At 41.0% G+C, this 22,127-nt stretch overlaps 1 protein-coding gene across 8 annotated transcripts in view; it reads left to right on the top strand.

Annotated features, from left to right (window-relative positions):
• Positions 1–22,127, top strand: part of ctbp2 (C-terminal binding protein 2) — a 104,233-nt gene that overhangs the window by 58,466 nt on the left and 23,640 nt on the right. For 2 of the 8 annotated variants that reach the window (XM_023949166.1, XM_023949167.1), the window contains exon 1: positions 7,349–9,164. The exons of 4 other annotated variants lie outside the window; for them this stretch is intronic. In XM_023949166.1, coding sequence (XP_023804934.1) covers positions 7,364–9,164 — 1,801 coding nt within the window. In that variant the 5' untranslated portion in view covers positions 7,349–7,363. Of the gene's footprint in view, positions 1–6,948; positions 7,035–7,348; positions 9,165–10,614; positions 10,700–22,127 lie in introns of those variants that run through there. 2 more of the 8 variants (XM_023949173.1, XM_023949171.1) reach the window with 2 other exon arrangements.

Raw genomic sequence — 22,127 nt, 5'->3', positions numbered from 1 at the left:
AATGTATTTTCATATTCTAAGCCTGAATTGCACATTGAATAATCAATTGAAAAATGCATTTTCAAATTGCATGATTGAGAATTACATATTACGGTACTTTGAATTATGACTGAATCGGCTTTGTATTGCTATGCAGATTACTAATGTAAAGTGCTGCATATTAGCACAAACTGCTTTTCTCTGGAATTCTGCTGGAATTACGTTGATTGCGTCAACAGTTAAAGAGTAACAGTAGCTAAAAACCTGGTAAAAGTTCCGAAAAGTTCGGAAAGTTTTAATGGAACCTTTTTACCGCGAACAGCAGCATTTTCTGAGTTTATTTGCCTTCATCCAAAGGAATAAAAACCTTAAGTAACCTCACTACACTGGCATCAGTCACGTAGTCTTTGAGACTTTACTAAATGTAGATTTAGAGTATTTGTTGCGCAAAGGGTTGCATATGTTTTCCAGCTTGGTCAGTGTTTTTTTTAACAAACTTTGAATACACATGAGCTCTCCAGATGGCCATCATATGCCATCAGAGGATCCATCGTCTGGCCACACTTGTAAGAAAAAGGGAAAAAACAAGAGGGGGGGGGACGGCTGAGGGTTTGATATTTGTTCATGAGCCAGCGACCAGCCAGAGTTGTCCCACTGATTGCATGTGGCAGCGTGATAAGGCTTCCATAGTGATCGTCTCAGAGCAAAGGGGGAAAACACACATAAAGCAAGCCTTTGCACTTGCAGGTAAAATCCTCACTGGGGTATTTTTGGCTGCTGTGGTAAATCATCCTAATCCAGGTTCGTAGTCCAACCAGGTTCCGAGTTGGCAATGAAACAGAGACACAAGGATTTTTGTTGTTGTGTCTTAATCTTTTTCAAGGGAATATCTGGAATGTTTTCTTTGAAGACCATCTGCTGAGACTACACTCTCTTTACAGCCCAATAGAAGCCCAGCTTTTCCTCGTGTTGTTTCAAAAAATACACAATGCAAAGTGTAAATAGCCTTTGTTTAAATAATATTGTTGATGAAATTGTTTGTTTGCTGTAAATATTTGCGGATGTCGTACTGGGACCACGAATGAACTATCAGAAAGCCCGGTGGCGAGATGACGAGGCTGATTAAGCCATTAAAAGTACTTAGCAAAATCTGGCCTGTGTGCGAATGAGGAGGGAGGGTGCTAGTTACCAATATTTTATCAAAAGATTCTCGTTAGCTCAATCAAAGACGCTGCTGGGAAGCTTCAGCTTTAAATCAGCCTTACGAGGGAGAAAAGAAAAGCTTTTAGTCTGTGGCTCTCAGGGGTGGAGAGATTCATTTCTGTCGTCTGTGGAGATGATCATCCATGGCCCGCGTCTCTTTCTGCCTCAGGTTCTATTCATGTTCCCGGCTTCATTTGAGCTTAACCAGTGTTTATCATTCTGCAGCAATTGGGTCGATTAGCTGTTAAAGGAGGACAGCGCTGGTTCGGATGCATTTCTTTTTCTTCTTTTTGCTCCTAGACTGCAATGTTCTGCACCCTTTAGGATGGATTAAAGCCTCTCTAATCTAGTCAGATATTGTTTGAATCAACAGCTGCATTTTATTCATGCTGTGCAATGTGGTGACTTAATGCCTCGATATTTAGGAATAAAACTAATCTTAATGAACAAAACGTATCAACAACAAATAAATGACCTTTTCCCTTGTACATTTTCTTATGTAAAAATGTTATTACCCTGTTATATCAGCCGACAAGACTGTAAGCGACAACAAAATTGGGATTATAAGTAATGTGGCAAATTTGAAAATAAATAAAACAGCCCTGAGATAAAACTGATGTGAAACCAAAACTGAAGCAGCCACTGTTGTATTAATATGCCGTTGCTTAAATATTGAATGAATTTGGCAGTATTTTGTGCAGTTCTGATTAATTGTTAAGTTAAAGTTAAAGTCCCATTAGTTGTCACGCACGCAGGTGAGGTGTGTGAAATTTGTTCTCCGCATTGGACCCATCCCTTGGGAGAGCGGTGAGCTGCAGACGCTCGGGAACCATTTGGTGGTTTAAGTTCATTCTAAAGAAAAAAAATAAATAGTAGTAATTTAGTCTCTTTATTTGCCTTCTACAGACCACACACTCCTAAGCATAGATACAAGTACCAGATGCACAAAATGTTTCTGTCACAAAAACAGTAAATAAAACAAAAGGTTATTATAAATAAATATTCAGCGGTTAAACTCTGTGTACTTGACTTTTACACCTAAATGTTTTACTGCTATTTTGTTGTTGTTTTTATTTTTAGGACAGGATTGCAATAAATGCTAATTAAAGTAAAGAGTTTTGTCGTATTTTGTACTGGCTGGAATCCTAAGGGAATGTCATACAGCACCTAAAACATGCATTACAGTCCAGTATATAAATGCACACATTCAAATCTTTTTAAATACGCTAAGGGACTAAAAAAAGTTGGATGGTGTTAATTCATATAAATCTTCTTTTTTTTTTTTGGGTGAAGTCAAAAATAGCCAATATAAATGCATTTATTCATTCTTCAAAAATTGAAGTTGGTTAATAATATTTGATGACTATGTTTGAGTTGTTGAGCACAGTCTTGCACATACTCATGGTCTTAACCTCTTAGTGTCTGTTGTCGCAAATATTGCAACAAACCTTTTTGGCTCCAAAATTAGCGTATACTTTTAAAAAAAAGCTCAATTATAATTTTTTTTCATAGCTCGAATAAAGTCAGGCTTTATCTGGTTAAAATAAATAACACAATAGCATTTGGATTGGACACAAATCTTTAATATTGGATGCTGTAAACCTTATAAATGAAAAAAGGTTTAAATCATTTTGCTCTGCACTTGTTCTTCAGAGTCTGACAGAAGTTGTATCTCTTCTTATGCCTCTGTCACAACTGCCCCTACCGGTGGATACAGGTTGTCTGCAGGTGTAAAATAGTTTGTGCGAGTGTCCTACAGGTACTCACGTGTCATCTGCACACCCTGTGGATGCATCATTTGCGTGCAGTCAGTAAGGAGCTCGTGCACTCAAGGACTAGAGTGTGGTGTTAGGGCGCCGAACGGTAGCCTTGCCCGAACGTCATAAATACGTGCAACTTTCACATTACCCTTAAGGTGGCCACATGAGGAACTGCAAGACGCACCTGTGCTCCATATAAGATGCAATCACTCCTCTCTACGACCATCTATTGGCCTGAACAACCCATCTGTGTCCGGCTGCTGCTTAATCGATGACCTTTAAAAAGAGTGTTTGACGGTACTCTCCAACACTGTCAAAGGGATTTTATGTGGGGGATTTGTCATGATAATGTGCTTGGCTTTAAGGTGTAACACACTGATGTATGACTAGTGCACCTTAAACTGATGAGCCACAAAAAGAAAAGGTGGATAATAAGGAAATGCAGACTTGTTTAGAGACCGCCAACATCCCAGCGTGTGTTCTTCAACGCTGCATTCGATTTTTCCCAGTGATCAGTGTGTGCCACTTACTCAGTAAATATTTGCTTACAAACCCAGTTTATCCAATCAGAGTTTCATTTCACTTAGCCACATATCTTGTTGTCATTGGCGATGTGAAGACAAATGACATTTACTGCTCCTTCTTTTCTGTCATCCGCTCCTTCTCCTCCTCTTCTCTCACTCAGCTGCACACTCCTCATCTCTCCAAAAAGCAAGCGGGCTGTCGCCTCTCCCTTCTGTCTGCCCCATCTGTGATGCAGTATGGGGCACTGGCTTGATAACGATCAGCAAGCAGAGCTCGAACAGGCACACGAGGCAAAAGATGGGCCGCTAAAATGGAAGACAAAAACTCCTCCACGACAACAAGAGGTCTTGCCATCCAGCTCTCCCCCCACGCTCCATCCAGCCATGTAAATGTGTGACATGCTGCTAGATGCAGAGATGTGGGGTGGTAAAGAGCGGGAGAACTGTCTCAATAGCGCAGAGCCGTCGAAAGGCTGCAGGACCAGAATTGGTACCATGTGTTATTATTTTTTTTTTTTTTTGGTCCCTTGTCGTCGCCATGAAAGTCCCAGAGGCTTGTTAAAACTTTAATATACTGTACAATCGCAGTAATTGAGAATTTTCAAGTTCTCCTGGCCACGGTTTTAATTTATGAAGTCCCTATGAAAGTTTAATAGATCAGCAGTTGTAGAGTTGCTGCTATCGACATTCTCTCCAGCTATCTGGGCTTGCCAAGTCCTGCCGTTGGCGTCCTGTGCCCTAGAAAGATGGCCAGATTGCTCTGAAGGCATAACTGTTGCTGGACGTCTGTTCAGCACATTGTACCTAGAGGTCTTTAACACAACTGCCTAATTATTTCTGACCAAGCCTGAGTTGGCATCAATTTTAGCCTACTTGTGAATCTGTTTATTCTGAAAAGAATCTTGTTACATTCTGAAGTATCCTTGTGTAGTTATAAATCCTCCAATAGTCAGAATGGGACATCCTCTTGAATTTAACCAGTCCTACTGTACTTGAGGTTTTCATTATGGCCCACAGCAGTCCTGTACTGCAAGGAGTGTATTTATTTAGCAATTCTTCTTTCTGACTGCACGTTTAAGCGAAAATGTCATCCCCGCCACATACTCAAAACCTTATCAGATATCCAATACATGAATGAGGCCAAAATCTTTAATGGGGCTCAAATCCACTAACAAAACCAAAACACACATGTCGGGGATATCCAAAGGAAGTTTTGAAATTATTATGGGATGACCACTGGACCTACAGCTTTCTGGCCATTTTGTGGCAAAGTGTGATAATTTGTCATTTTCGCATTTTAATAGAATATGTAAAAAAAAAAGCTTTTGTTTTTTCGTTCTAGAGATTTTGATCTATCTGGAAAAATTGTGTTGGTAATAGAAATAGTAGATTTTTAACATTGCGGCAAGCTATTTAAAGTGGCATTCCCCTCTTGCTTGCCCTTTTTTTACCGTAATATTGTTAAAATGTATTACATGAGTCATTTGCTAAAGCGGAACTAAATTAAATGACTTACAATACAAACATATTAGGAATGTGGGTGTGTTTAACAGAAAACCTCTGTTGCCTAGGAAATCTAAAAGTTTTATTTAGCTAATTCCTTTAAAAAAATACATAGACCTGTCCGTCACTTCCAGGAGACCCAAAAAAAATGGTTTCAACCAACAGAAAAGCCACCATTTTGAAAAAAAATGCTTTTTAAATGTATCATACGCAGCTCCGACTAGGATGCCAGGGGCAGAAGGGGAGAGTGAGGGCCGTGTAGCAGCCGCTCAGCCAGTGTGTGTGGTCAAAAGGGGGTAGCAACGGCAGGGGAAGGTAGCGCCATTTGCAGCTTCAGTTCTTATTGAAATTTCACTGTGAAGCGAGATTCAGGTAAAACACACAGCTCCAAAATTTATTGCCCGCGATTGCCGTACACAGAGGCCAATTCAATGATCAACACAATGATTAATGATGTTTTGTAGCGACAAAAAGCACACAGAGACTGCGAGGATTGCGCGGAAAAATAATTGCTGGGTATGTTTCCCATTTTAATGAAAAAAAAAAAGAAAAGAGCATCCTTCATATGCTCTTCCTTCCTGACTATATTGCGCCACAGGGAGAATGAGGCCGCTCTAATTTCTTTTTGTTTGACCTACTTTAGTAATTCCAATGTTCCGTAATTAAAAAATCTTTTTATTGTTCTTGATGCGCTCTTTATATTGCGTCACTGGCCTGTGAAAAGCAACTAAATCTATTTCAGGTGGTCCCACTGTGAATTGACATGTGGTAAGATATTGTCCAAAGTCTAATTTCAGTTCTAAAGGGATTCAAACAGCTTTTCTTTTGTAGTATCTAAACAATTCATTGTGAGCACACTCCTAAAAACTTGTTTGAAGGCCATTTTTCTTCTTTTTGGGCCTTTTCTTTTGTCACAGTCCAGTTAGAGCAACCCAATCATTTTTCCTTTCCCTTGTTCTATTATTGTCTGCCGGAAAGGTCAAGATGAAGCTGCCAGGCTCTCCTTTTATCACATACTTATCAGAACTCCCTTCTTCTCCTTCTGTCACTGTTCCCATTACTCATGTGACACCAAGTAAACACCAAAGAGTTATCTCTCAGCTCTAGAATCTCAGATAAGCCACATATGCTGCATCACACATCCGGTATGCAGCATGAAGCAGCAAAGGCAACGATGAGCAACTAGTGCCGAATCAGATTTTTCCGAACTAAATCAGCATAATTATTTCATTTGTCATGTAAATATCAATAACCACTAGGAAAAAATGTAACACAGAGAACCTCTTATACTGAAATGCACAAATCTGTATCAAATAAGAGCATATTACTTTTTGTCTACATTTGAATGTTTAAAAACTGTTCCTACGTGTTGTTTTAGACTGAAGCACACTTTTTGGGACCCATTAAAGTCACATTTTTGTTTTCTGGGAAATGCATTTTAATTTATGAATGCATATTTGTAAGTATTCAAATATGTGAGACTGCAGTTGCCCAGTAGAGGAGGCTGTGCATTCTTAGTGTCTGAAGTGGAGCATGTCCTGGTTTGCTGCAGGCAGCCAGCAGATTAAGTGTTACCTCCTCAAGTCTTTGTCAGACTAGACTTCCCCCTCTCTCCAGGGACATGCATGTAGGTCCCCTGACTCCCCAGCCTCTTGATGGGGAGGATTCATTCATCCCCGGCTGTGTGCCAGCAAGAAGTTGCCCACGAAAAGACAAAATTGGTTCTAGCTTTGCACTTCATACATTTATCAAGGGACATTGGCACAGTGTTTGCTCTATACAGTGTTTAGCCGGAGTGATGTCACCAAGCTGGTGGGTTTAAGCAGGTCTTAGTTTGACACTAATCCCCTAGTGGCGAACACAGTAGACGGGAGGAATGTCCCTGCCAATAGCATGCATCGACACGCTTTGGATTAGCGCGTCTCGTCCCCTCCTCCAGTCTGTTGTCATTGTCCAGCATGTGTTTTTACCCCAATTTCTTACCCTGAGTATTCGTTTGGAGTGTAACCATGATGCCCAGCACAAGCATGCTCCCTCCTGAATGGAGCAAAGCCTCGCTCTAAAGGTGTGTTATCTTTACGTTTGCATGTGTACGTGTGCTTTCATTGTGTCCATCATATTGTTTGTCTGTCCTCATGGATTTCTAATGTTTCTAGGGCTGAATTATTTAGATAGCCTGCCAGCAGGGAGATACATGATACTAAAGACTTAAGAGAGAGGTGGTGGTGGTGGGAGGGTGGGTGCAACAGTTGCAGATTAGGTAAAAGGGTGCCTCCTTCCTCACCTGTCCTCCTTGCTCCCATTTGATTGGGTGGGGAGTGTAACTGGAGAGTTGAAATTCAATACCCAGCTTTATTTTCCACTTTAAAACTGCCCTCGTTGTTGTCTTCACTGATGCCTGACCAAAGTGAGCAGTCGCATTTCGGTGGCTCTCTGGGCCGGGAAGGTCCTGAGTGGAGTGAGGGCCAGACCGACAGGGCTTCCAGTCGCTGTCAACACTGTGGGACCATTGCTAGGCCACTGGGTAGTGAACGTCGGGAGCTTTGGATGCACCATTATCCCCACCTTGCTCCAAAAGAAGACCCAGTCCACCAGCTTTCCTTCTACAGGCAGATCCAAGAGAATCAACATGACCTTCTGAGAAAGAGCCCTGCGCCCGATCTGAACAGTAACCTCTACCTCAGGAGGATGATGGCAGGGCGGGCCTCGGTACCGCCTCAGGATTACTACCTGACTGACGGTACCTTATCTGGTCAGCCGCCTGAAGAACCTGGGTTTTACAGGGATAACCAGCACATGCTTGCCAGATCAGCTCTGCATTATGGGCCCAGTGCTGGGGGGGTTACGCCTATGTGGGATCAAGGACAGACAAGGGCCACACCTTCTGTACTGGCCTCTGCTTCTACACCTAAACCTGGGCTTCCTCCTCCTCCTCCACTTATTCCCCCGCCTCCTCCCCCTCCCTTGCATGAGCTGAGCCGTTTGTACAGGGAATCTCTGGGATCTAAGATGATCCCAGACGGCCAGCGTATTGGCGGCAGGTCTGCTTCTCCTTCTGTGTACGGGGTTCAGCCCCCTCTTCCTATTTACGCTTCTGAGCGACCGTCTCTTTCTGCTCGACAAGCTTACCACAGCATTGACGTCTTTCCGCTGGAAGCTCGCCAGCCACCCGCCAATAGTTCAGTGGTGGATTCACTTTCTCAGGGAATGGACGGATCTCTTTCCCAGGCTTATGGAGCTGTTGCTTCGCAGAGGCTGCCCTATGACCCAAATTATGATCCCAGCTCAGCTATGGTGGCTGCAACAGCTGGATTGAACCATACCTTACCTCCTGTCCACCCCAGCGCTGCAGACCCTAAAAAGATGGTGGACCCTACCTTCCTGGCTTTCCTGCGAGCTGAAGGTTTGGCTGAAAGCACTATTACTCTTCTGCTTCAACATGGTTTTGATTCCATTGGTACACTGGGGATGATGGAGGATCATGATATCCGGTCAGTAGCCCCTAACTTAGGCCAGGCCCGTGTTTTGTCACGCGTGGTAGTTGGATACAAGACAGGTGGAGCACCTTCTCGTACTCGATCAAACAGCTTCACCCACCGCAACGACCTCTACATGCAGCCCCAGGGCTTGACTATGGATCCGGGCCTGATGCAGCAACCTCCTGGCACCATCCAGACTGTGTCTCCAAGAATGGGAGAGTTTCTTGGAAGAAGACCCAGTAGCGCTCCCTCCCAACATCTCCTGGAGACCACTACCTACCCAGCAGCTCGCCCACTGGCAACTGGTTCCTTTCCAGCCAACACTGGTGAATATAACAATGTAATGACTCAGGGAAGACCTTTGTCCATGTACAATTCCCACACTGGTCTTGCCATGTCTGCTATTGGACAGCAGCCTTTACAAGCTCCAGGCGCCCCTGGGGTAGCCCCCAAAACCTACTCTGGATCCTATTCTCCAATGGAGCTGATGAAACGACCTCCCAACCTTCCCCCAACATCCCCTATGGTAGCAGCAAGTCCACTTCACAGCCCGCAGCTTTTGCGAAAAGGGATCAACGCTCCTCCAGAGAATACCATGGTTCCAGCCTCCTCTTCCACGACTCTTCAAACTCAATACCCTAACAACCCCAAGATGGTTGGCCGTCGCACTGGTCCGCCAGTTATAGTCTCAACCATGACCACCACGCCTGACACAAGTAACGTGGACCTGACTTTTCTCATTTTTTTCTGTCGTTTGTGCTGGTTGGAAAACCTTTAGCATCTAAGGATAAGTGTAGCTCTGAAAAATGTATAGTTAATAGAAAAGAAATCCTACCTCGTCTATTTTTTGTATGAACAAACACATAAAACAAGTCTGAAAAGTTAAGCAGCTTTGCTCTAAGAAGTCTTTAATTTTCCCCTCTTATTTTGCAACTTTGTATGAATGTATTTCATTAGAGTTATGTCAGTTGCCAGAGGGGATACTGTCTTATAAGCAGGCCAAATTATATGTGATGAACAGCATTCCTGCTCTTGAGAAAGCTGTCATTTGGACATTCTCTTTTAATTAAGATGGATAAAATTTCATTTTTTAACAGCTTTTGTGCTTTAAGAGATGAGATGAGTTACATTTCTACAGCAAACATGATCATTGCAACGTTCTCCATTAAAGAGGATTATTTATCGGTTGTTTTTCCTCTCAAAACATTCAGAAAATCAAGTGTCAAAAACATGACCTGCTTGTTTTATAATGTGTAAGGAGTTGCTGTTTTTCTGCTTTACGATATACTCTCTCCTAATCAGAGGATTAGCTGCTTTTAATCCAATTACATTAACTGGATGTGTATTTGTGTGGACTATAATAGGTAACTGTTTTTCTGAGCCTTCAAACTGAAGTTGTGTTTACAGTACGCCGAAAATAGTATTTTCCAGTTCTTGTTTATCATAAATACACTTCAACTTTGAGAGACAGAATGTTAAAGAAGGAATCCATTAAATGCATTGTATTTTAGTATTTGTATTTTATTTTTCTTGCTATATTAGTCTTTTCCAGGTGGTAGCTTGTCCTAATAATTCTCTCAATTCTGATTTTGCTCCTTCAGCAACTTCATCTAACAATGGATTCCCTTCGCTGCTGATCCAAAAGCCTACTTTCTAATTGTGTGTTGCTTGGTAACACAGCAGGGTTAACCAGAGTTGGATAATCTTTACACCAATTGCATGAGAAACAGGGGAGATCTGAAATGCTGTGATGCGGGTTTGTGGTAAAATCGGAAAAATAATAAGTTTTACCTCAACTAATAACAGGGTTTCTCCTACTGCGTCTGTCAGTTGCATTGATCATAGTAAAATGAGGCAGTTGTAATGAGAAAAGCTTCTCATGTTACTCTTAGGGGTTGGTTGCTCAATGATCCGGTCTTTTGCATCCGGCTTGTGTACATCGATAGTACATTTTGTCATCTTACACCAAAGCATTGGTGTGTTTCCATGATGCAGATGACAGCAATTTAAAAACAACGACCCAAAGTCCCTGGAAACATTTCGATGAAATGTGCGTGTGGGAGGGCCCGCACCTGTGCACTCCTCTCCTATGGGCATGGAATTGGTTGGCTGAAGCTATAAGTAGTGCTAATAATGGCTTTAAACGGTTCAGCCAAGCTTAGTTGTTCAGTTCCCTTCAACGTACAGTAGCAAGAGCAGCGTGCAGCACTCATGGAGTTGTCTGTCAGTGGTGTTCTGCAGAGCAGCACAGGTGGGTAAACCATAGCTTGAGCATCACGTGAAGCTGAGTAGCCAACCTACATAGAGGTGCGATTGGCTTGGTAGCCTTCATTGCGCGTGTGCTCGGTAGATTAAGTAAAGGTGCACCGTCACACGTGGTTTCCCTGCGGAGATAATCCGCCAGAACATCTTCAGCTGTGCTTTTCTGGGCTGGATGATTAGGAGGTGATGTTGGGAGGCCAGTGATGGTTTGTTGCAGCTTATCAGGGAGTGATCCACAACTTCATTTCAGGTCACCTGAATCTGTTCTGTAACAATCTAATTAGGTTGCACCCACTTCTTCCTGGGAACAGAAAGCAATCGTTTTTGTTTTTGATCGGAGGTCATGGCTGTTCCAGCTGACAGCAATGGCACACAGATCCCGTGGGGGCCCAAATGGGCTTTTAATCTCAGTGGCTGTGTTTGGAAGGGCTTTCATCAGAATGCATGGCACATGTCCTCTCAGCTGTCCTTGGCCGAACTGCCTTCTTTCAGGTGTTTGGGACAGAAAGGTGGCTTTCTGTCTGCCTGTGTTGCCACTTTTGATTTCCTGCCAATTTGCATGACAGTAAAGCATTTGGTATTTATTATTGTGCTCCTCACTGTCAAGAAAGCACAGAGAAATGACAACTTAATCTGTTTTAAGATGCAGGGGGGGAAAAAAAGCCATTTTAAAAGCTTTGCCTGATAGCTCTCCTTTAACAAATAGAGGTCACATCTAGAAACAAAATGTTCTGATTTGATGATGGCTGGATGCGATGAAGGTCACGACAGGTCATACTGGCATTGGAAGCTTAAGCTTTAATCTAAATATCCAGCGAGAGAATGATGAAATACTTCAGATGGGTTTTCCTAAGAAGAGTTGATTGCACTAATGTATGTTCACAACATAAACAAGGAGTTTTGAGGTTTTCTAGTGAGCAGACACGACTTCCTTAGCTGAATGTGTGTGTGTGTGCTCAGATGTGTGGAACGCTGTTTGTGTGTTAGTGTTTCTGATGCATGCATTTTTGTTGACACTGTGCACAATCTAAGCAATGCATTCTTGAATTTGGGCAAATCATTTTTGTAGAATTTCTGGTCATCAAAGAAGGAAAAATTTGACCCATTTTGCCTAATAAACATTAGCTATATTCCTAAACTCTAATGTTCAATAGATTGTAATAATATATATTGTATAATATTTCATGGAAGATTTACAATTTTTTACTTAACAATTCCACCTTTTATACAGTTAGGCCACATGTTGCACGAAGATTCATTTCTGAATAAGCACTCCAAATTTGTTTCAAAATAAAAGTTTAAAAGTTAAATCCTAATTGAATCAAATCGAAAACACATCGGTGATTTGATCTTGAAATAAAAATAGACTTGAAGCTTACAAAATTGGATAGTACAGATCAATTATAGTTAGTTAACAAATCATTGATAAACCGATTGTTAATGATTTATAAATTACTTGTTAAATAATAGTTAATAGGTCGTTAAGTATTTATAAATAGGTTTTATTATTTGGTAAAAGAGTGTTAACAATTTGTTAGTAAAATACTAATGACTTATTAATTATAAGTTCTTTAAAGTTACTGTTATTATAAAGATAAAACTACTCATTTATTTACTGATAGTAAATGTGGAACATTTCCAGCTTTAGATTAACTTTTAAATAAATAAATGTAAAAATACATACATGTGGCAATAGTTAACACTTTGCTAATTTATTGACTCACACTTTACAGATCAGTTATTAATAGCAAAAGCTAATTAACATTGTTGTTGCAATAATCAAACCTTTTAAACTCTACTTAATTGACTTTCTGTTTCTTAGCTTTAATTATTATTTTAGCTTGAAAAATAGACTTTTCCACAGAAGCATCTTTTTTTCCTCCCCCTGAGGAAAAAAACTGAAGAATCGTAGTGTGGAGCCCCACCCACTCCCACTGCCGTTTCCTAGCCGTCCGTGGCTGTTTTCTCATGGCTGGTCTTTCCAACTCATCACTTGTTTTCGCAGAGGGATTTATTGTTTCTGCAAAAGCAGCCAACCCGTGGAGAGGACGCAGCCTTCGTACAAACGAGGAACAGCTGCTCTCCCCCTGCATGTGACAGCTCCAGTGTTTCTGTGTGGGAGTGGGTGTTACCAGCTGACCTCTGCATGGGGTCAGAGGTCTTATTTCTGCTCGAAAAGTCATCTAGTTAGTCAAATCTTCAAATCAAACGGTTAAAGTATCGTACGCTTCCTTGTGTTTTATCTTTTCTGTTCAGTTTCAGATTACATAACAGACGTTTGTAGATGTCTCTTGATGGCGTTAAAGCGGAATGCTTTTCAGCCAGATGTTTAATCCCAGTATTCTCAGACCATAGGGGTTTATATATGGTTTTATTGATGACATCCAAGGCATATGGAGGCTTTAAAAGAACCGTTGAAGTAGCAATATTCATAAAGCACTGGGTGATGATTTAGAAACCTCTAAAACGTTTTACCCATTTTTAAAGCTAGATTTAAAAAAAGTCAGAATTACAAACTCAAAAAAAGGATTAATACAATTGTTGAACTTCATGAAATCCAACTTTCTTTACAACTAAATTTAGTGTTTGAATAGGTAAACATTTATTCGCTAAATGACATAGAAACACAAAATAATGCATAGTCAGCAAAACTTTGATGACCATGATGGCTCTACGACATACTGCTTTTTCACGCTTTATTCAAAATAATAACTTTATACCTTTTTGATAAAATTGTGTTGAAAGAGTGGAGCAGTCAAAACAAGACAACAAAGCTGTTTCTATGTTCTATGATCTCTCAGTTTCTTTGCTTTTAAGTAAGTTATAAAAGGATTAGGTAGATTTGGATGTTTTAAGGCAAATCTAGTGATGAAAATGTGGTCAAAAAATAGACTAGAAATTGTTGGTTCTCTCATAGGTTTGAGCAAAAACATTTAAAAAGTTTTTTTGTTTTTATGACCAATTTAATAAACTAGAATAATATTTATTTTAAAAGTTTTATGGCATATTTAAGCTGAAATCACACTGGATGTGGGTTGTCCGCAGGCGAACAATGGGCGAACCTGTTCGGGGCATGCAGGTAGTCTGCCGTAAAAATTAAGGCAGTAGAGCCCAGTGAGCCCATAGAGCAAAATTGGTGATGTAGATTTTATTCCACGGGCATGCTGGAGGCGACAGGTCGTAGCAAGCACTTATACAACAGGCTAGGGTGAAGTAGGTGAGACGCAGTTATGTCGTACTGATTTTTTATTCCATTATTTTTTAACCCCGCGAACTGTGCAAGTAGCCCATTAGTACTGATCCAGTGAGATATGAGCGTTGCTTGCATTCAGCCTGGCTGTTAGAAAAAAAAATTAGACAATCAGAGCACAGTTTGTGTAGACATCGTCCTACAGGCTCTTATTAACATGTGCAGCATTTGCATTTTCAGTAAGGATAGTCATTAGTACGTGCAACTTACATTAGCCTTACAAATAATTCGCGATAACTCTACTACATGCAAAACAATCGTATGTTTCATTGACGGGGCTTTACAAGCCTCAAGGGAACAGCAGAATGCATCTGCACTCATCTTAACTCTTTGACAGCGGGGATGTCGTCTGCAGTTCCAAAAAAACTTTACTCTTTGACCGTTCACGCAAATCCGCTGATTTACATAAAGCACTATTGTAAAGTGTTGCATATCAGCGCAAATCTTGTTTTTTTCGATTCAGAATCCACTGGAATTACTATAGTTGGTAGAATTCTTACAATAGTCAAAAGAATGTCGGTGTTAAAGGGTTAGGATGCGTACGTATGCATGCATGTGTTTAACCTGTTGTCTGCCTGATTTTGGAAGACCACTGGTTGAACTCCAGCTGTCATGGATCTACAGCTCCTCAGGGTTTTATAACTAGATGGGGGGGGTTTTATCTGCAGCCACTTTGTCTTCATACACCGACTGTTACAACTGAGATGAATCATTTGGCTATTTTAGGAAATTGCATTGCCATTGTTTATCCATCTTGTCCTCAGCCCGTGCAAATCTTGTTTACATGTTTGCAGAGCGGCTTGGGCTTACTGCACATGCTCCGAAAATGGCATCACTTTGATATAATCTCCCCAATTATCTGTCGTCAAACATGCGCTGGGAGAAGGCCGTTCTTTTTTCTTTTTTTTTTTCTTTTTGTTGCACATGTCACAGCAACAGCTGCATTTACTCAAACAGACAACTACCTCTGCACACCTCCCCAATTTTTTTTTTTCCGTGTCTCTCCCTTTCTTTTTTCTCCTTACTCAACGCTGGGCAGGTCAGCCTGAATTATTCATCAGTGCGAAATGAAAAAAGCTCATGGATATTGAATATCCTCTCTGAAGTGGCGGCCAATTGTGCGAGTTTCTGTGCATTTCTTCACTTTTTTTTTTTGTTGCTGAAAAAAAAAGGAGTAGCAGATCTTATGCTAGGATATTTCAAAGGTTAACCAATTGCTTTACCTTGTGTAGATAATTCATTTTGCCACGGTCTGTGGCCGTAACGTGGGGGTGCAGAGCCGTGGGGGAAACTGATGAAAAAGAATAAGAAACGAGGATAGAAGAACAGAATAACTAAAGGTGGAACAGTAATCTTGTGAGCAGTAATTCTTGGAAAATCTTCTCTTTTGTCGCGGCGGTCCATCTCTTCCTGGAAGCAGTGGCTGCTTTCAACTTGTTGTCTGTAATCCACCGTTGTTATCTTGTTTTGTGTGTTTTTATACTGTGGTTTGATCCTTCCAGTTCCCACCATTTGACGACCAACACGCAGCAGAGAACATCTCCCATGTGAGAACAGTTAGAGTAGCCTGTGAGGATTATCAGGAAAAACAAGACGTTTGTCCTGTTTTTATGACAAAACATACTAAGCAAATAAATTGTAAGGAAACTAATTTAGTTTTTGCGTTGAACCACGATGCGTTTTCAGCACTAACCAGAGTTTTGGACTCTTTAATGCTAGAACTAGTCTGTTTCCTCTTGGTCTTTACAACCTTTCTCTTGGTACCAGGTTCTACTTCAGTGCCGTCAATTACCCAGGAATCCTTTTAAGGCATCTGAAGACCAAATGTTCCAGCAGAAAGCAGCCAGGGCTTTAAATGGCCTTTTCCCAAACTATTCTTAAGAAATGACTGAAGACCTTTTTTTTTCCATTATTTCCAAGCCTCCGTGCTTTTATTTTTTTGGACATACGTGGAAATATCCCGTGTCAGGTACAGTGGTGGACAAATTTTGTTGGTAGCCCTCAGTTAAAGAAAGAAAGTCAACAATGCTCACTGAAATGAGTTGAAATGTTCAAAAGTACCAATAAAATAAAATGTATTGAAAATTAAATAATCAAAATCAGCCATTACTTTTGAGTTGTTGATTACTGTACTTTTATGGAGGTACCATCATTTTTGTCCAGCCCTATTTCATTAATCAACAACTGAAAAGTAATGGCTGATTTTGAGTATTTAATTTTCAAATGTTTTAAATTTACTGTTACTTTTGAACGTTTCAAGTCATTTCAGTTAGCATTGTGGACTTTCTTTCTTTAACTGAGGGCTACCAACAATTTTGTCCACCACTGTATTCAGGTGTGACATTCCCTGAACTCCACTTATAGTGGGGTTTCTGGGGAAGAGGGCGGGGCTACCGGAGGAAGTGTGAAATATCATCCGGAGGATGAGCAAGCGGCTGGGAGTTTATCTTCGGAGGGTGGTGCTCGTGATATAATGATGATAATGATCATGATGATGATGGAAATGGCTGTAACTCTTTATGAAAGTGAGCTTTAAAAGGCTGTAAGTGGACACCTCCTAGAGTCTGATGGGTGACTGTAAGCCTGCAGGACCCCGCAACCCCACGACCCCAGAGTTTTTTCATCATAATGGAGCACAGCTGGGCTGGAGCTTTGTTGGGTTAATAGCCGTGTGACAGCTTTTTCTCGGGGGGGCAGGAGGTATTGTGTGCACATATTTTTGCATGCGTTTTATTTACTCCCAGAGTGGCATTCAGGGGCCGTGTTGGGGAGGGTGGGACTGCGCACTCCTGCCAGGCCAGATGGCTCCCGTCACTGAAGGAGGAGGAGGAGAGGGAGCGATTAAAGGCAAAAGGGGCAAGAAAGGAGGTCTGGAGTGGCCCCTCAACGGCGCAGGAGTGGCCTGTCCCCCAGAGCCACCACATCTGGAGACCACCTGCCGCCGCATCTCCTTCACTCACTCTGTTTTTCCAGATGGGGGGGTGGCGGCGCTGGTGGCAGGGCGGTGTTTAGCCAGGCACTGTGCCCATTTCTCTGTAACTTTAGTGTCTCTACACTACGGGCGGAGGAAAAGGAGGTGCAGGAAGAGTGGTTGGGAAGAAAAGGAAGGGGGAAGCGATTGCGCTTTCAAAACAAATGCCATTTTCTGACCTGTCTATTGCTGCGTTTTAATCTCCCCGTTTTGTCAAAAGAATAAGAATATATTCTTTTTTTTTGCCTTTTGCTCTCAGAAATTGATCCAGAGATGACAGGGGAGCCGTTTTCGCTTTAAAATAGAGCCTTCCTACGCCCTTAAATAAAAGAAAACAAAAACACACTCATTTGCATTCGCATGCTCTCATTTATCCTTTCTTTTTCTCCATCTCATGTTTTCCTGTCAGTTCTGTTCCTAGCAGAGGTTGAGGATAGAAAACAAAAGGCACAGAGGCCGTGTTGACTCGCGTTTGTTATCTCGACCACTGCTCTGGGTTAAGGGGGGGGGTCTGGTGTGTCTGCCTGCATGCCTCAAGGGCGGTGTTTACCCTGGCTGCTACTACTGCAGCAGGTGTTTCTGGGTGGATAAACCTGAGCTTCCCGGATAAATATTTACTGAGAAGAAATTAAAAATGCATCACCTAAAAAACACTACACTAATGCTTCACCTCTTTTTTTTCTGTCCTCTGTCTGAAGTGCGTCACCCTGTTGAGTGCATCAGTGTTGTAAAATGATCGGGGCTGCAAGCACAGACAAACTCCTGTATTTTTTTTATTTTTGATCACAGGTTTTTAGCTTATAATCTACTCACTAAGTGATCGAACAGTGTTTTTGCTAAGATTGTGATGCATTATTCATTCATTGTGCGTGAGGTGAGGTGTAAATGGGTTTAGTTTTTAGAAGTGGGATGAAGAAGAATTGCCTCTTCAGGCACTATTCTGTTCAGGCTTTTAGGGTGTTTTTTTTTTTCCTTTTCTTACTTGGGTCGAATTGAGGCTACATCGCATTCCCGGTCCATGTTTGGCTCTTCAGGGTTGCGATGTTTGACAAAAACAACCAAAACAAAAGTATAGTGGAGGACAAAATTGTTGGTAGCCCTCAGTTAAAGAAAGAAAGTCCACAATGCTCACCGAAATGACTTGAAACGTTCAAAAGTAACAATAAATTAAAATTTATTGAAAATTAAATAATCAAAATCAGCCATAACTTCTGAGTTGTTGATTAACAGAATTATAAAAAAACAAAAAAAAAACGAATGAAATAGGGCTGGACAAAAATGATGGTACCTCCATAAAAGACTTAGAACTTCTTGCCCAGGGGGTCATGATGAACTCAGGTATGTCCTGTAATTAACATCACAGCTGTTTTCAAACCCATAATCAGTCAGTCTGCCTATTTAAAGGGAGACAAATAGTCACGTTGCTGTTTGGTGAAAAGGTGTGAACCACACTGAACATGGACAACAGAGAGCGAAGGAGAGAATTGTCCCAGGACATTAGAAACAACATTATAGACGAACATCGTAAAGGTAAAGGCTATAAAACTATTTCTAAGCAGCTTGAAGTTCCTGTGACAACAGTGGCACATATTATTCAGAAGTTTAAGACCCACGGGACAGCAGCCAACCTCCCTGGACGTGGCCGGAAGAGGAAAATTGACGACAAACTAAGGAGACGGATAGTTGGAACTGTATCCAAAGAGCCCAGAACAACCTCCAAAGACATTAAAGGTGAACTCCTAGATCAAGGTACATTAGTGTCAGATCGCACCATTCGTCGATTTTTGAGCCAGAGTGGACTTCATGGGAGACGACCAAGGAGGACGCCACTGTTGAAAGGTAATCATAAAAAAGCCAGACTGGAATTTGCAAAAATTAGCTATTTCAAGTCATTTCAGTGAGCATTGTGGACTTTCTTTCTTTAACTGAGGGGTACCAACAATTTTGTCCACCACTGTATGTTCTGTCAGGAAAAATAATGTCTAACACTACGGACACAATGAAAACCCACCAAAGGCTCCAGATCTTAGAGCCACTTGTCATCTTTTTTCATTCCGCCCCTGCCATGTCTGAACCTAAAATTACCTGGTCTAGGTGATCAACAGTAAAGGAGGAAGCAGGGTTAGCTGGGAAAAAACAGAGGTTCTTAAAATTCCACTCTGATAATCTTTTGATCTATTTTTAAAGCATTTCCAGTGGTCTTTTAAATATGGTTTTGTCGATATCAGCCAAAGGAAACAAAAGTTGTCGTTTTCTAGGACATAGTTTCTGTAGAGCGGCAGGAGTTCAGTAGAAATTTGCCTCTGACTGTCGGCGTGGAGCAACACCAGATCACCAGAAGACATTTTTCATCTGCTCCTGATTCACAACGATTTGAATATGGAAATACTCAGAAATGCAATTTTGAGCTTAATGTTCTTTCATATGCCATCATCAGAAAAATGCCACAAGAACATGTTAAAAACACAATTTTCATTGGAGTGGGTCTTTAACCCTTATATTATGGCCAGGTCAAAACTGACCCGTTTTCAACTGTGGTCAGTTTTGACCCGAAAACAGTTTAAGTGTTAAGGCTTGTATTATTCAAGTGTTGAACAGCCCTAATTATTCATAGTATGTGAGAAAGTAATTTTGGGAGAAAACAGTTGAGCAAGTCTAACTCTTCATAATAAGATGCTAACAAATGTGTCTGAATTTAAAAATGTCCTAGTTGAAAATGCTCATGAATACGTTTCAATTTCAATTCAATTTTTTTTTGTCCAAAAGAATCCATATTATATCCAGATCAAAACATCTATTTTATCCAACAGCTTTCTTTTTTTTTATTGAAAGGATAACAGTCGGAACCATCCATCACTGACAACAGTCGTTCTTTTAGCCAAAGACTGCAAACGGCAAAGATATACCGCATTGGGAGAAAAATAGTCTAAGGAAGGAAGAAAAAAACAATAAAAACACTACCATTAATACGCACCGTATTCTCGAGGGGGTAACTGCTGCACAGCTTTAACCCCTTTTGACCCAAGTCCAACATCTGAAACGAACTCCCAACCCTCCATTCGTAATGTGGTGAGCTGAGGTCTCTTCTCCAAGCGGCAGGTTTGCCCGCTTTTACCGCCTGCTTTCTTAAAATCCCTTTAAGTGCTTTAGGGGGATTTAATGGGCCTCCACATCCAGCTTCCTCTCAGCAGCCAAGTTCCAACGCTTGCAGGAAAAGGGCGAGTACAGTATAATTATGGCGCTTAGAGAAGAGGGCTGCTTTCAATGCTAAATCCACACAGACTGCAAAAAAGGGCTTGGGCCACTTGTTGGGGCTTCCAGGAAATGACTGGTGCTCTTGATGTTTTACTATGCCAAGGGTCAGGGTTTAAGCAGGCAGTGCAGCTGGAGTCCCAACCTTGAATTTCAAGTAATAAATATATTATCATACTTGGAAAAAGGAAAAATAGCTCAATTTGCCCAATAGCTTTGGATACCTCGATCTTTTCATGGAATTTGCAGTGGTACATTTTGACTTTTAATAAAATCACATTAGTTTTAGTTTGTTTTAACAAAAAATTATGAAAAGATACATTATTTTTGGTGATGCTAATGATATTTTGTTCATACGATAATGCGTAGAGCCAAACACTTGAAGGTCGACACTATAATACAAAAGAACAAGCGAGGATTTGTCCAATTAAAACAGTATTTGTATGTTTATATTCTATTTCTTTGTGGTAAAAATAAATCTTTTCAAGTGGCCGTTGAACCTTCACCTTTTAAGATAAATGATAGCTTTATTAATGAAAGTCTGAATGGGTCAAAGCATGAATATATTTTTATTTATGCGTTTTCTATAGTTTAGCTTCATGAAGTTTGAGTCCAATGTTCAGACAATAGTGAAGGACTTTTAACCTTCAAACAGTAATTTCACCCATTTGTTTGCAAAAAATGAATAAGCATATACACGTTTTTTTTCTCTTCTCTTTTTTACTATAAATAAGTAGTTTCCAGAAATTGCAATTTAGTTGATGCACGTGCAGCAAACAGAGGGTTGCTGCATATTCCTACAAGCAGTGTTGTCTGATTTGATTGTTTTTATTTTGAAAGGAATAAAACGAAAGGAAATGGGGTTTAGTCTTAGAATTCACTGCGCGTTTGTGTTGTTTCACAGTAAAAACTAGGCAGATATGGAGAGTCAATTTACCGTTTACAGGCCATGTTTGGCTGCTCTCGCCTGAAAAGAAGAGCTGTTTATTTGTAGGGAGGTGTCCTGCTGAGCCAGTCTGTTCTCATTAGTGTTTAGTCGTCCTCCTCAGACGTGTAAAGACATGTTCTTCCACTGCTGGACTCAAACATCAAGGCTATTTATTAAACACCCTCCTTTTTTAGAGACCTGTTTAAACAGAGCTGCTGTCTCACAATATCCACAAATTTGAGCAATTTTTAAAAAGTAATTTAAACTACTTTTAATTCAACCCAAGAACAATTAAGCCCGGTTAACCCAAACGTGACCTATCAAAGTCCTCCCTCTTGCCTTTGGATTCTCAAAAAAGTCTTTCCAATGTCATCCTGTTGTTGCTGTAAATACATAAAGGTTTCCTCTTTGGATATCTTTATTTACTCTATCCATCTATTATCTTTTGTTTCAGCAATGCAAACATAGCCCGACCACGTCTGTAGGGGTCCACTTAGTGGGCCTTCTTGGGTCAGCCGGAGGATATACTCACTCCATCGTATCCAGTGTCTGATGCTTTCTCTTGGACATTCTGGTTATACCTCATCAGAAGTCTAGGTTGTATTTTGTTTAAATGTCTGCCTCACCTTGCCTATTGTAAAGATGTGGTGGCTCCCAGATGAACCCTAAATTCAAAGGGGACCTCAGCCACCCTGCACATAAATAAACACCCTTCTGTTTATTTATAACCCACTTGTGGCTGTTGGTGAGGGTTGAAATGTAAATTAGCAGCTGCAATGAGTGTGCTGCCTTTTCTATAAACTTTCCCTCCATCGCAGCACTCTGGTGCAAAGTCTACATTACTACAGACGCTTTACCCATCCATCCTTCAATCACTTGTGAACAGAGCACATGTGGGAGTGACTAGACGTTCCATCCTTTTCAATCTGAAAACCACGGTATCAAAGAGACACGAGCTGTTGACTCTCATCCCAGCAAACTGGAGGTCATATAAAAGCAAATAACGGACAAAGCCA

This window comes from Oryzias latipes, chromosome 19 (assembly GCF_002234675.1).
Source record: "Oryzias latipes chromosome 19, ASM223467v1".
Lineage (NCBI taxonomy): Eukaryota > Metazoa > Chordata > Actinopteri > Beloniformes > Adrianichthyidae > Oryzias > Oryzias latipes.
This window is presented reverse-complemented; position numbering and strand designations above follow the sequence as displayed.